Source organism: Cygnus atratus, chromosome 11, assembly GCF_013377495.2.
Source record: "Cygnus atratus isolate AKBS03 ecotype Queensland, Australia chromosome 11, CAtr_DNAZoo_HiC_assembly, whole genome shotgun sequence".
Classification (NCBI taxonomy): Eukaryota; Metazoa; Chordata; class Aves; order Anseriformes; family Anatidae; genus Cygnus; species Cygnus atratus.
The window spans coordinates 21,482,891-21,495,061 of NC_066372.1; the positions used below are offsets into that span (position 1 = coordinate 21,482,891).

At 54.7% G+C, this 12,171-nt stretch overlaps 1 protein-coding gene across 9 annotated transcripts in view; it reads left to right on the top strand.

Moving 5' to 3' along the window:
* Positions 1-12,171, top strand: part of FRMD5 (FERM domain containing 5) — an 81,265-nt gene that overhangs the window by 47,418 nt on the left and 21,676 nt on the right. The window contains exons 1-2 of one of the 9 annotated variants that reach the window (XM_050713036.1): positions 58-123; positions 3,821-3,957. The exons of 7 other annotated variants lie outside the window; for them this stretch is intronic. In XM_050713036.1, coding sequence (XP_050568993.1) covers positions 3,886-3,957 — 72 coding nt within the window. In that variant the 5' untranslated portion in view covers positions 58-123; positions 3,821-3,885. Of the gene's footprint in view, positions 1-57; positions 124-3,820; positions 3,958-12,171 lie in introns of those variants that run through there. One more of the 9 variants, XM_035568942.2, reaches the window with a different exon arrangement.

The window sequence follows — 12,171 nt, forward strand, 5'->3', positions numbered from 1 at the left end:
CACCCACAGTTTCTGGCTTTTAGCCACTTCTCCACCCACTACAATGCAGTGCCTGTGGATGCTGCTGCCCCTGCCGCGTTTGCAGGGCCCTGTGCGGCTGCAGCGCCGATGGCTCCGTGCTCGGTGAGCGAGGTACCCGACCCTGCCGGAGGGCGCAGAGCTGCAAAGATGGGATCTTTAATTTGCATATAAATGGTGGGCAGCCTGGCCAGGCCGTGCAGGGAAGAGGGATTGCTGTGCAGGTACATGCTGCGGGCACGGAGCCGTGAGCTGCCAAAATCCCCTTCAGCCTGCTAAACACAGTGCTCCCGGGAGCAGAAGTCCTAAGGGTGCCCGTGGGCTCTTCCCCACAACTTCATGGCTTCCGAGGCAGGATTGTGTTACTCCTAGGTACGATAAAAAAATGTGGGAATTCAGTCACAAGAACTTTTGTAACTGTAGTGACTAAAGGTTATGCAGAAATGTCACGGCTGCAGCTGGCAGATCCCAACTCCCCGCGCACCTCTTCCCGCGCCGCCTGTTGCTGACAGCGGGCAGAAACCTGGGACCTGGCATTTCGGGGGCCGGGCCTGTTTGCCACCTCGGCCAAGTTGTTTCCTGCTGCAGTTTCCAAAGGCGCTGCTGGTTCTGAGTGCCTCAGCTCTGGGTTGCGGCAGGAGGTGCTGGAGCTGGGCTGGGGGTCTCCGTGGGGGCCAGCTCCTGCCCTCCGGGGCTTTCTCCTTCTCGGGTGCGGGTTTGTTTCCACACTTGCTCTTCTACCCACTGCGATGTGGCAGTGCTTTCTTTCTATTCTGTGTTTTCCCCTTCGCTGTGCAGCCCGGGGGCGGCGGCTGCAGCGCTGTGGGGGCTCAGCGCACTGCTGACGGGCTGCCCGAGAGGCTCCCCCCGCGCAGGGCTGCTGCTGCTGCCGCTTGTCTTTTGTGCAAAGGCAGCAAAAGCGTTTCTTTAAAATGTCAGACCGCCCGTCTCACTGTTTCTCATCTCTAAACACGATGCTTTGTCAAACATTTTTTTGTTGAGTGTAGCTAAGGATCCTTTATTCTGTCTTTTTTTTGATATGGAAAGTAAACAAGTTACTGTGAAGGCATCCTTCTAGCGCGGCTGGATTTTAGTATGCAGCGAGGCTGGGCCTCGTTTCCTTCCCAGCCATTATCTGAACCCACATGAGCACTTAGCATTCAGGAAGTATGTGCGTGGTGCCCACTGTACATATGGAATTAGATTATTATAGATGGTGATGAAAGAAATATACTGCCTGTGATGTTATTAGCAGGGATTAGATCACTTATTTTACAGAATATGATACAGAAACTGCTTTTGCTTCTAGAAATGAAGGTTGTTTCCTGTTCGCTCTTCTGGTGCGTGGCCTCTTTACAGGGCACTGCTTTGTTACTTCACCATAGGATTCGGGGACGTGCAAAGGGCTTCTTGTCTTCTCATGGGACTTTCCACTACCCTTCCCAGTGCAGTTACAGGTGCGCTGTAGCCTCTGTAGGAGCAGAGCTGTGCTTCGCCCCTGCGGCTGGCCAGGCGGGGGGTGCAGGGGGGGAGGCGGGGGGCCGGGGTGGGCAGCGAGGGGCTGGCACCGGGAAGCGGCCCCACCGGGTGCCTGCTGCGAGCTCAGAACAGCCTGGAGTCTCCTGATGTGCTTTCTGAAAATACCACCACGCCGTGGCCTGTGGGTGTTCTCAGTAGAAGATGTCAGCCTGCATAACCATTCCCCAAATCACACTACGAAGGAAATGCTTTTTGCCCTCTTGGGTTAATCTGAAAAAGGTCATATGTGACGTTGGCATGTGACTGCTGGCTGGAAGGACTGAGACCTTTTTTTGGGCTTTCTTTACTAAAAAAAAAAAAAAAAAAGGCAACAACCAACCCAGGTGCCATCCCCTTGCAGCTGGAAATGCCCCGCTGGCACTGCAAGTGCACCATGGCGAGCCTTCCTCTGGGCTCAGCCCTCTGCAGCCTCATGCTTTTTGTGTTTTCTTCAGCAAAATGGCAAAATGGCCCCCAGCTCTGGGCACGGCGAGTGGTGAGCGGCGTGCTGAGGAGCAGCAGCAGCCCTGGGTCTCCTTCCCCTTCCCCTTCCCCTGTTGTGCTTTCTTCCCGGCGAGGTCTGAAGGTCCGGGTCACCTGTACAGGCTTTGAGGTACAGAAGAAAGCAGGGGGGAATGGAGGGTAAATAGGAAAGTACAGCATTCATTTCAGCAAAAGCTTTGGTTGGGTCCCAGGTGAAACCAGAAATTTGCATTTAAATGAATATGTATTTGGAGACATTAAACCCACAGGCAAAAAAAAAGGCCTTGTGGAGATGACAAACGCATCACTTCTTGTGCTTGCTCCTGATATTATGCCAACCAGCCCTTGGAAGTAAAACCACACGTCAGCTGAAGTAGTTTTTCTTCCTTTTCATTTCTGAAAACCACAGTCATTTGTAAACACTTCACTCCTTGTGCGGAGCTGTGCTATCAAAACTTCAGGTGATAGGAGTATTGGCAGACGTGTGGGGTCTGCATGTGATGGGCAAGAGAATGATCCTGGGACTGTTCTGCGGTTCCAGGTCAGCTTCTCCTGGATCCTAAAATCCTGACAAAACAGGGAAAAATGTGTGGGGAGCAAGTGAGCTCCGTCCGGGCAGCCTGGGAGGGAAGCAAACGGGCTGCAGCCGAGCCGAGCGCTCCTGCTGGCAGGGGAGAGCGGCTGCCCTGTGGGCATCTTGTGCTGCCAAGAAACATTTCTAGGAAACAAAGGCGACGAACGAGATTCCCTGAATTAAACAACCACCTGAGAGCCAGCTGGAGTCAAGTGGCTCGTTTTGGACCTGAGCTGTTAGGTGTTAATTGCAGTTACGGGTGTGCCAAGGAAGCTCGGGGCAGAGCATGGACGGGTGCCCGGGGCTGGAGGACTGGGTTTTGGGGAGGCACTTGTGTGGCTCCAGGTCTGGGTGCGCAGCCCAGGCTGGGAACGGGAGCACCTCTGGAACTGCCCAGGGGCACCGTGCCAGCGCCCCGGCCCTGCTCCCTGGGCTGGCGGGCAGCAGTCCCTGCCAGGCCTCCTCCCAGCAGCCAGAGCCGAGCCTTCCCTCTGAGCTTTTCCTTCCCGTCAGAGCTCGGCGGGTGTCACACAGCGCTCTGTGCACTGGGAAGATGAGAGCTGACCTCTAATCTGCCTTCGCAACGAGTTACTCCTTGCCAGAGCTGCACAGTTATTTCTCCCTGGGATGGAAACGCCGTGGGTTCGCTTTGCTGAGACAGCCCAGCAGAGGGGCTTTGCCCAGGGGAGGTGTGGGCAGCGCTCTCGTGCAAACCAGCGCGTGCCTCCAGAGAGATGGGCACGGTAAACCAGCAGTTACGGTGCTCCGCTGCCATTACGGGCTCTTACTGGACATGTTCTTATCCCAGCCTTTTGATGAATAAAACAACTCTTCTCTGCTGCGCTCTGATGTCGACACCCAGCTGCTCAACAGGCTTGCTGAGCGCTTAGTGCAGGAGCCGGGCTGTGAGCAGGAGTGCTGCAGCCTCCCCACGCTGCCCCACCGCAGCTCCCCGCCCGGCAGTGGTGGTGATTTGGTGCTGGTGCCCCCCGCTCCTTGGAGGATTTCGGTTCTCCACAAACGATGGGCTCCCGGTGCTGCCACCCCAGGTCCCGCAGCGTCCCCCCAGCTCGGTGCCCCCAGCCCCACAGCCTGGCCTGGAGCAGCCCCTGTGCGCCGGGGGGCCGGGACCCCCCTGGTGTGCATGGAGCAGAGGGATGCTGGCACTGCCTGCCCTGTCCCCCTCTGTGCTAGGAGGGTTCACAAAGCGTTTTCCTCCAATTTAAGCTGCTCCAGAAAAGATACGAAGAAGGCACCCCGCGTAGAGGGACTGCTCTAACCGAGGGGGGACGATGGAAAGAAACCGTGGGGCTCCTTGCGTCGTGCCCAGCGCGTTACCTGAAGTTTGTTCCATGGTGTTACAGGTAAAACAACCTTGTCGTCATGCGTTGCTTGTCTCTAGATTTCACTTCCCACTGAAGGCAGTATCAGATTTATTGAAAGTTTTCACTGTCTGCCCCTATATTAGCGTAGATCATTTATGTCTTAAAATTGCTCTCCTTTATTTCCCTGTGAAATCACCTTTTGGGGAGGATTAACAATCTTGCACTCAAGTGATATCCGTGGTTATAAAAAAAGTCATCTTTCTCAATATTCAGTGAGAAATGCAGTGTCTCTGAGGACAAAGATCTTCCTATTGCTCAGTAAATAAGAGTTCATTATCATGTTAATCTGACTGATTACAGTTTCCCAAAAGGATTCCACATATGGTCATTTCTGTAGCACACAAATAAGATCTGTTTTGCCTTAATCACAAGGCTTGCATTTGTCAGTTCGTTCTGTGACAATCTTTATTCTTGAGCTGCAATTCAGGGAGATTTAAATATTAATTGCTCCTGAGCCTGCTTTTAGTTTGGTTCAGAATCAGGGTTTTGAATTTCTTACTCTTTTGAAATCAGAATTTGCCCTTTGTTGTTGTTTTATTGTGTTTTTTTTTTCTTTTTTTTTTTTTCCTTCAGTCTTTAGATGCATTAGCTGTACTACTTTCTCCTCTATCCAGGAGACTGCACAGATGAATTTATTTTCAGGGAAATAATTCTGGAAGAAGTCGTAAACCTCAGCGTTACTTTTACCGGAGGACTGGCGTACCAGAGGTCCTGTGTCCGTTTCCTGAGAAGCTCTTGGCATGGAGCTGTTAGTCTGGCTTCTCACAGAGAATTATTTCAGAGCCTTGTTAAGTACAGTACCAAGTGTGGTGGGCACTCGACGTGGATTACCAGCAATTAAACAGCTCGCTCTGTGCTGCGAGCGGCTGCGGCTCCGCCGGCTGCTCCGCACTGCACCTCCGGGGCTGCCTGGGGCTTGCACGTTGTTTGCAGATCTGGAGATAAAATGCGGACTGGAAATGCAAACCACGTGTGTGGTTATACAAACAATGGGCAGAAATTGTCCACTTTTCTCAAATCTACATCAAAAACTGAGACGCAATCCCTGCAAACCAGATAAAAGCTGTTAAATACAATGAGCCCCACTGTGAATGGGCCTCATGTAACCAAGTACGGCACGGGTTGTCATAAAGATCTGGTTACATTCGTGTTTCAGAAATACAAAAGGAGGCATGTCGAGGCTGTGCATATATTGAAATGCTGCCAGTTGCCATCCCAAGCCTTTGGTCATGCTGCAGTGGCCATCGGGTGCCAGCTTTCGGGAGGTGCTCTGGGATGGCAGAGGGTGAGGCAGAAGAGCAGCTGGGCTTCGCTGGGCCTTTCTGTAACTGCTGCTCTGTTTCTTCTAGCGCCTCGCTTCACTTTCATGAAAAGTAAATTTTTTATGAACCATTTATACTTTTTTTTTCTTCTGTGAGCTTTTTGCTGCATTCAGTTGCTTGAAGAAAAGCGAGCTGCTCAGCAGGAATGTTGCCAAGAAAGCCGAAGGTGCCTGCTCTTCTGGTTGTGAGTAGCACACACAGCTTATATTTTTGGTTGTTTTTTTATTTTTCATCAGCTGTGTGTGCAGCGGTGCTGACCACAAAGTGCAAAGCTCAGCTCTGGGGTCCTATGAGAGTGCATGGCTCAGGTCCACAAACCTGTTAGCAGTTTGTTCAAGCTACTCTGCAGCCAGCATGACTCCCAGGGACAGACTTCAGGTGCTTCTCATGTGAATTTGGAGATGCAGTGATCCAGTTTTTCATTTGCAGCACAAAACTAGGCACTTCTGCTGTCCCCTTGGTCATGCAGCCATTGCAAGTGCAGCTGTAGCTGAAGCACCTTCAGCTCCCACGTGCTACTCACAGCACGACTCGCTTGGAAGTCTGTTCCTCTTGTGTGCAGCAAGCAGGGCTTACTTTCTGACAAAGCAACACTCATCGTCAGATGATCACTCTGAACATGTTTATCAGCCTCCAAAGAATGCATACCAGAATTAGTTGCACCAAGAATATTTTGCGTGCTTTATGGAAAACGGGTGCCAATTTAAACAAGAGCACACATGGAGCCACTCCAAGCTTGCATGAATGAAAAAAGTGAGTTTGAGTTATAGGAAAAACCAATTTGCTTTTATGGAGGGAGGTTTTCAGTGCCACTAAATTATAGACTTATAAATTCCCAATTTAATTCATAAACGTTACACAGCAGCAATAAATACCAAAATGTAAGGCGACATGTCATCAGTCACTGGGCCTTGGTGCGTGCCTCGCTCCGGGGCTGTGCTCAGGCTGAGGAGCGCTTTGTGCAGCCTTGGGGGGAGGCTCTGCGGCAGCGCCATGCTGGTGCCACCAGGGTGTCACCACGGCTGGCAGCTGGGGTGTCCTGGGGTGGTGGCTGGTGATGGGGCATGGGGGAGAGGTTCCTGGGGACGGAAGAAATGGCTAACGCGGGGCGGTCCCGGGACTCCAGGTGGCCCCGCGGGTGTGTGGGGCAAATGGAAAAAGCTATTTCTTGCTTCACATGAGCCAGGGTCATGGACTCTTTGTGAAATAAAATGTCAGTGCCTCCTCGGGCTTCGCAGAGCAGAATCTGTTTTTCTTGTTCCCAGCCACCCGTGGCCAGGTTCCCATCGCCACGCTGCACACTGACGCTATGGAGTACTTGTAGACAAGGCCGGGCTCTGCCACGGGCGGGGAGGGAGCCCCAGCCCCAGCCCCAGCCCCAGCCCCAGCCCCGGTTCAGTGCAGCTCCACCACCGCAGGCTGTGGCTCCAGGGACCCCGGGTCCCCCCGCGGTGAGCAGGTGGACTGGCAGAAAGCCAAAGCAGCTTTGTGAGTGTGCCACCAGCTGAGCTTCTCTGTGTGATGGCCTGGGCTCCTCCGCTGCATTTTTGCATTATTTTGGTGCAAAAAAATCCCCATCTGCTGCCAGCTCCGCAGGCATGGGGCATCACCCGCTGCACATCACAGCCTGGGACACGGGGAGAGCCCCGACGACTGCTTGGGGTGAGCCAGCTGGAGGCTTCATCCGGATGGAGCTTGTCCAGATCGTGCTAAAAATAAGTAAAAGTAACAATGGAGTTTGCATTTAAAAATTAAATACAGCTTCGGGACTCGGATTTGTCATAGGGGACGCAGATCTCCATTACACAGCATTAACTTCCCACTGCTCCTGCATGCATTGCCGAGTCGGGCCTTCGGCAGAGAGAAAATTTCCATGCTCCCAGTTTCATTGTCAGAAATGAGACTGCTCCACGCCTAGAGCGCAGCTCACGCCTCTCCAGGGGCTCTCATCTCTGCCTCTCAGAGGGTTGGGATAGTGCAGCCAGCAGCAGGCTGTCTGGGCGCTGTGCGACACGGGGTGGCCGCGGCCGGTCCCCTGTGCATCCACGTGCGACGTGTGGGCACCCGGTCCCATGGGAGCCGTGCTGCCGGGCCGGGGGCTGCGGGGCTGGGGGAGAGCAGCAGGTTCCCTGTGGGGACACCTCGCTGGAAGGGGGACACCTCTGCAGGCACAGCAGGGGATGGGCAGCCACTGCCTCTGTGGGGGCTGCGTCCCGGCTGAGAGAGGATTCCTGTCTGGTTCGCCATCCCAGAGCGGGGTCTTTCTGAAATGGAGACGTAAGCAGAAATTACAGCGACTGGAATTTGGTGATGGAGAGCCATGAAGGCCCTTTCGTATATCCCAGCACATCGGAGGTATTCAAAAACCCGCGTGTGGATTAAGGCAGGGAATCCATCGTCTGGAGTTTAAGGCTGCCAAGTCGCTTCATTAGGAACTTTCCTTCTCAACAGCTTCATAAACTTCTGGAGCAAACTCCCATGATAAGTCCTGAAGACAGAAATTACTGTGTCAGCTAGGAAGAAGGATTACAGATAACAGGGAATTAGCAGCAAAATGCACATGCTATAAATACACCAGGATTACACTCTGGTATTAAATCAAGCCCCTTCCCCTTGCTGGCTGCCTGCCTGTGGGGGATGTCGATGGCTGCTGGGGGGCTGAGGTCAGGCTGTGGGGCACCAGCTGCATGTCCCCGTGAGCATCCCGGGGGTTAAATCTGCTCTGGTACCCCCTTGCTAAACGGCAGCTGCGTTGCCTGCGGTGAGTCGGGAAGTGCCGTGGTGGTGAGAGTCGTGTCTTCTGCCTGGCTCCCCTGGCTCGGCGCCCCCCCCGTCTGCAGTTCTGCGGAGCCACCTGCCCCTCCTTGCCTTCTCCTTGCCTCCCATCCCCGTTTTCCCCGCTCGCTGGGGCTGCCTCTGGAAGCCATCCAGGCGTCGCTTGTGCACAGCAGCCCTCATTCCCCGCTGGGCAGCGTGGGCAGATGCAGCGACGCTACGGTGCCAGGAGCTGGGGCACGGCTCCGCTGCTCTCTGGGCATTTGGGAGAGCCCACAGCAGAGCGTGGGCGCAGAGGGCCGTGAGCAGAGGCCTTGCTCGCAGCGCCAGGCGTGGCGTGATGCCAGCACGGGCTGCCTGGTGACCTCCCTGCAAAGGGGCTTTCCGAGGCAGCAGCTGGCGTTGGGCAGCAGGGCCACCGAGGCTGAGTGTCACTGCCTGTCCCTGCGTGTGCCCAGCACGGCCCCATCGCCTGGTGGCACCTTGCTGGGGCGGCTGGGACCCGGCCCCATGGTGCCTGCACTGGTGGGTGCTCGGGGCATCCCGCGGGGAGAGGTATTGGTGCTGAGGGACGTCTGCTGCAGCGATGTTTGCAGCCAGCGCGGGGTGGAACTGCCCTTGCCTGGCCTTGTGAAGCGGTTTGCAGCCAGTGATACGCAGCCAGGCGATTGTCAAATACTTAGGTATATTGCAGGGGACGAGCAGGGCAGGACTTGTGATCTGAGCTGTCGTTCTTGCTGCGCTCAGTGCACACCTGGAAGACGTGCTGCACCGGCAACCTCCGAGGATGCTCGGATTGCACGAGTAGTCGGCGGCGTGCTGCCGTGGGGAGAGGCTGCGAGGAGAGGAGTGTGCCCCGCTGGGGGCTGGTGGATCACAGCTCCCTGCTGCAGCCAGGGCTTGCTGAGCTTCCTCCTCCTGTCTGGATGTGAAGCACATTTTTGCCCATTTTCAAGCACATTTTTGCCCATTTTCTCCCCATGCCACAGATGAGGCGCCGGCTTACTTTGAGGGCAAAGAGAGCTGTCAGGAAGACTTTGCCCTGCCTGCAAATGGAACATTAACTTTGTCTGAGGGATAATAAATCCCAGGCTCATACAATACAATGCAGAATTTTGAAAATGAGGCATTTAAACCACAATATTGCAATCAAATTGCTAGGAAAAATCTCCTTGTGTTGGCAGCAGAGCTGGTGGGTCTTTGATCTCTCCCAGCTCAGATGTTGCTGCTAAAGAGATTTAAGCTTCAACTTCACTTTGTAGAGTAGACTTTTTTTGACAGTTTCCTTTAAAAAATAATCTTCTCCTAAGCTCATGGAGCAGGGAGGAATGGCCATCTCCACAATGAGATTTTCAGAAGCGAGTCGGGCAGAAAGGAGCTGTGTTCAGCCACTGCTATTTCCTTCACAAATCCTGCACTTAATCCCTGGAGCGGGTGCCGAAATTCAACATTTCAGCTCAAGGAGGGTGAACGCTGCTGTGGGCTGGGCTGGCCACAACCGGTGCTGCCCAGGTGGGAGCAGGGTGTTGGGGCGGCCCTGGGGCCACACATGGAGTAGGAGCCTGGCACGGCCGCTTCCCATGGCCCTGGTGGATGGAGCATGAAGGGGGATGTGAGCCTGGTGCATCCCTGCCGGCAGCGGGGATCCAGCACGGGCAGGGCACTCGGGCACCCCTGGGTCTGGCTGTGCAGCACAAGGCACTGCCCGTCGCTGTCACACCACGTCCTGGGGCTGCCTGGTGGTGGTCTGTAGAGAAAATAAGAAAAATTAGTTGTGGTATCTGAGCAAAGCTTTTGCAGGGTCTACCGGCTATGAGCCAAAGCAGCAACAGGCCAGTGGATAACAAATCACACACTGAAGACCTCTCCATCACCTGCACGGCATCGTGCATCCCCATTACAAAGCAGGCTGTGGTGGGAAGGGAGCCCTTGTCTGCAGGCGGCTGGGTCTGGCCCTGGGGACCAGCGAGCACAGGTCCTCCTGTCTGCTGGGTGCAGGGGGAGGCGTGCTCGTTAGCCGGGCTGTGCCGTGGTGGTGGTTAATTGAATCTCTGCCAGAAAACGCATGGGTGAGCAGTTTCCCTGCCGCTGTGTAATACAGCTTTGTATAATTTATTAAATGATGAAGTGTAACACATTCAGGCTGCTCGGAGGAGTAATTCAACAAAATAAAACCACGACACGCAGAAACGCGTAGAGCAGGACATGCGCACAGCCCCGGGGGGGAGAAGGAAACGAGGGAGCTCTGGGCTCTGGTTCCAGTGCCCGTCCCTGGCTGGGCAGCTGGGGGGGAAGGTGCAGTGGAGCCAGGCTGCCTCCTCTGGCAGTGTCTGTGCCCAGCTGGTGATGGGCTGGGGACCATCAACCCACCAGCAGTCCTCTGCCATGTGCGTGCAGCACTGAGACAGCAGCTCTGCACCCAGCGCCGCGGTCCACAGCAGCAAAGCTTCGGTCCCTCGGGCAGTGCCAGCTGGAAGCGTGGGGTGGCTCCGGCTCTCCCTGGAGATGTTGAAGTTGTGCTTGCCAAGTCCACGAGAATAAACCTGGCTTTCCCACCGGCGTGGTGAGCACCGAGCCTGGGCTGGTCCGTGCTGGGACTCTGCAGGGCTCTGCCAAGGGCATCCCTCGCGGTGCGATGGCACTCCCAGCTGCTCCCGCAGCACGCCGGTGCCGTGTGCTAGCGCCTCTGTGCTCAATAACAACCGTGGTGCTGAGCCAGCACCCAGCGGGGGGTCTTGCCAGAGAGAGACAGCAGCTGGCAGCCTCCCCACGGAGGCTTCGTCCCTCCCCACAGCCAGGGCACGGCTCTGGAGCCGCAGCTCCCGAGGCTCAGGGATGTGCTGCTGGGACCGCGGTGCTCTGTGGGCCGGGACACGCTCCTGCCAGAAGCGAGGAACGCTGTTCATTTGCAGATGAGCTGCTATTATTAACTCTCATTTTATTTTAGCTGTGGATGACCCTAATTTTGGCTGAGGAGCTTAGAAAAACTAAGAATGCAAGGTTACTTTAATCGTCTTAAAGTTTAAAAATCATCTGGGATTCCTCTGTTTGATAGTGCGTGCAGCGCTTATCTCCCTGCGGGAGCCTTGTTTCTGTTTTGCAGTAAGTCACACAAGGCTGCTCCGCACTAATGGGTGTCACACATCAGAGTTGTGCACTTTACATCTTACAGATATGTTACGGAAGTTAATTCTCATCCTGACAAGGTGCTCGTGGGCTCCTCTGCATGTGCCTGACCAGGCACTGAGACAAGGGCTCCCAGCATCCTTGCTGCCGTGCTGCAGGCCTGGGGCCAAGTTGGTCAGAACTGAAGTTTTGTGACCTCTTTCAAGAAATAAACCGTGTTAGAGAGGTGTGAGCCACCACACCACCGGCTTGGTGGGTTTGCTGCTGGAAAACCCCAGGAGGGTCCCACTGTGCTGTGACCAGCTCCCCCGGCCCCTCCCTTTTGTGCTGTTGCAAGGCGTTTGGTTTATATTTATTTACAGTGCAGCACCTGAAGGTGAGACCTCCTCGTTCCCCTTTTCAATTGCTGTGGTTTTCCAGAAGGATTTTATGTTTTCTGCTTTTGGATCCGTGTCTTTCTGTACCAACGGTACTTGCCTGCCTGCTGCTCTTCGCTTCTCCCCTGGATGTTCCTCAGAGAACCTCTGCTGCTTTGCCGGGTGCTGCACCACCGCGCCAGGTGACCTGCGTGCCAGCAGGGTGCCGTACCCGATAGGAGAGCGGTGCTTGCTCAAACAGCAGTCCTTTAATCCTGCTTTCATCCCCCGGTGAATGATTGATAAGGAACATGGAGATGTGGAACCCGACCCCCGTGCAGTCCGTGTGAGCTATTGATCGTGTTTGTTTTATGCAGAAAAGAGTATCGCAGTTGTGTAAACATTATCTTTGCAATTTTTTTTAAGACTCAAAGTGGCTTGAACATGGAGGTCGTGAGCAGTGGTGAGACCGTTGTCCTCCCTGCACTGCCAGTGAGCATGGGACAGACCCCGAGGCACCATGTGGCACAGGATTCTCTCTCGCACCTCTCCTCCGCCCGTGGAGCAGCGGGCCCGTGTCTGTCTGTCTGTCCATCCATCTGCCCTGCTGTCTC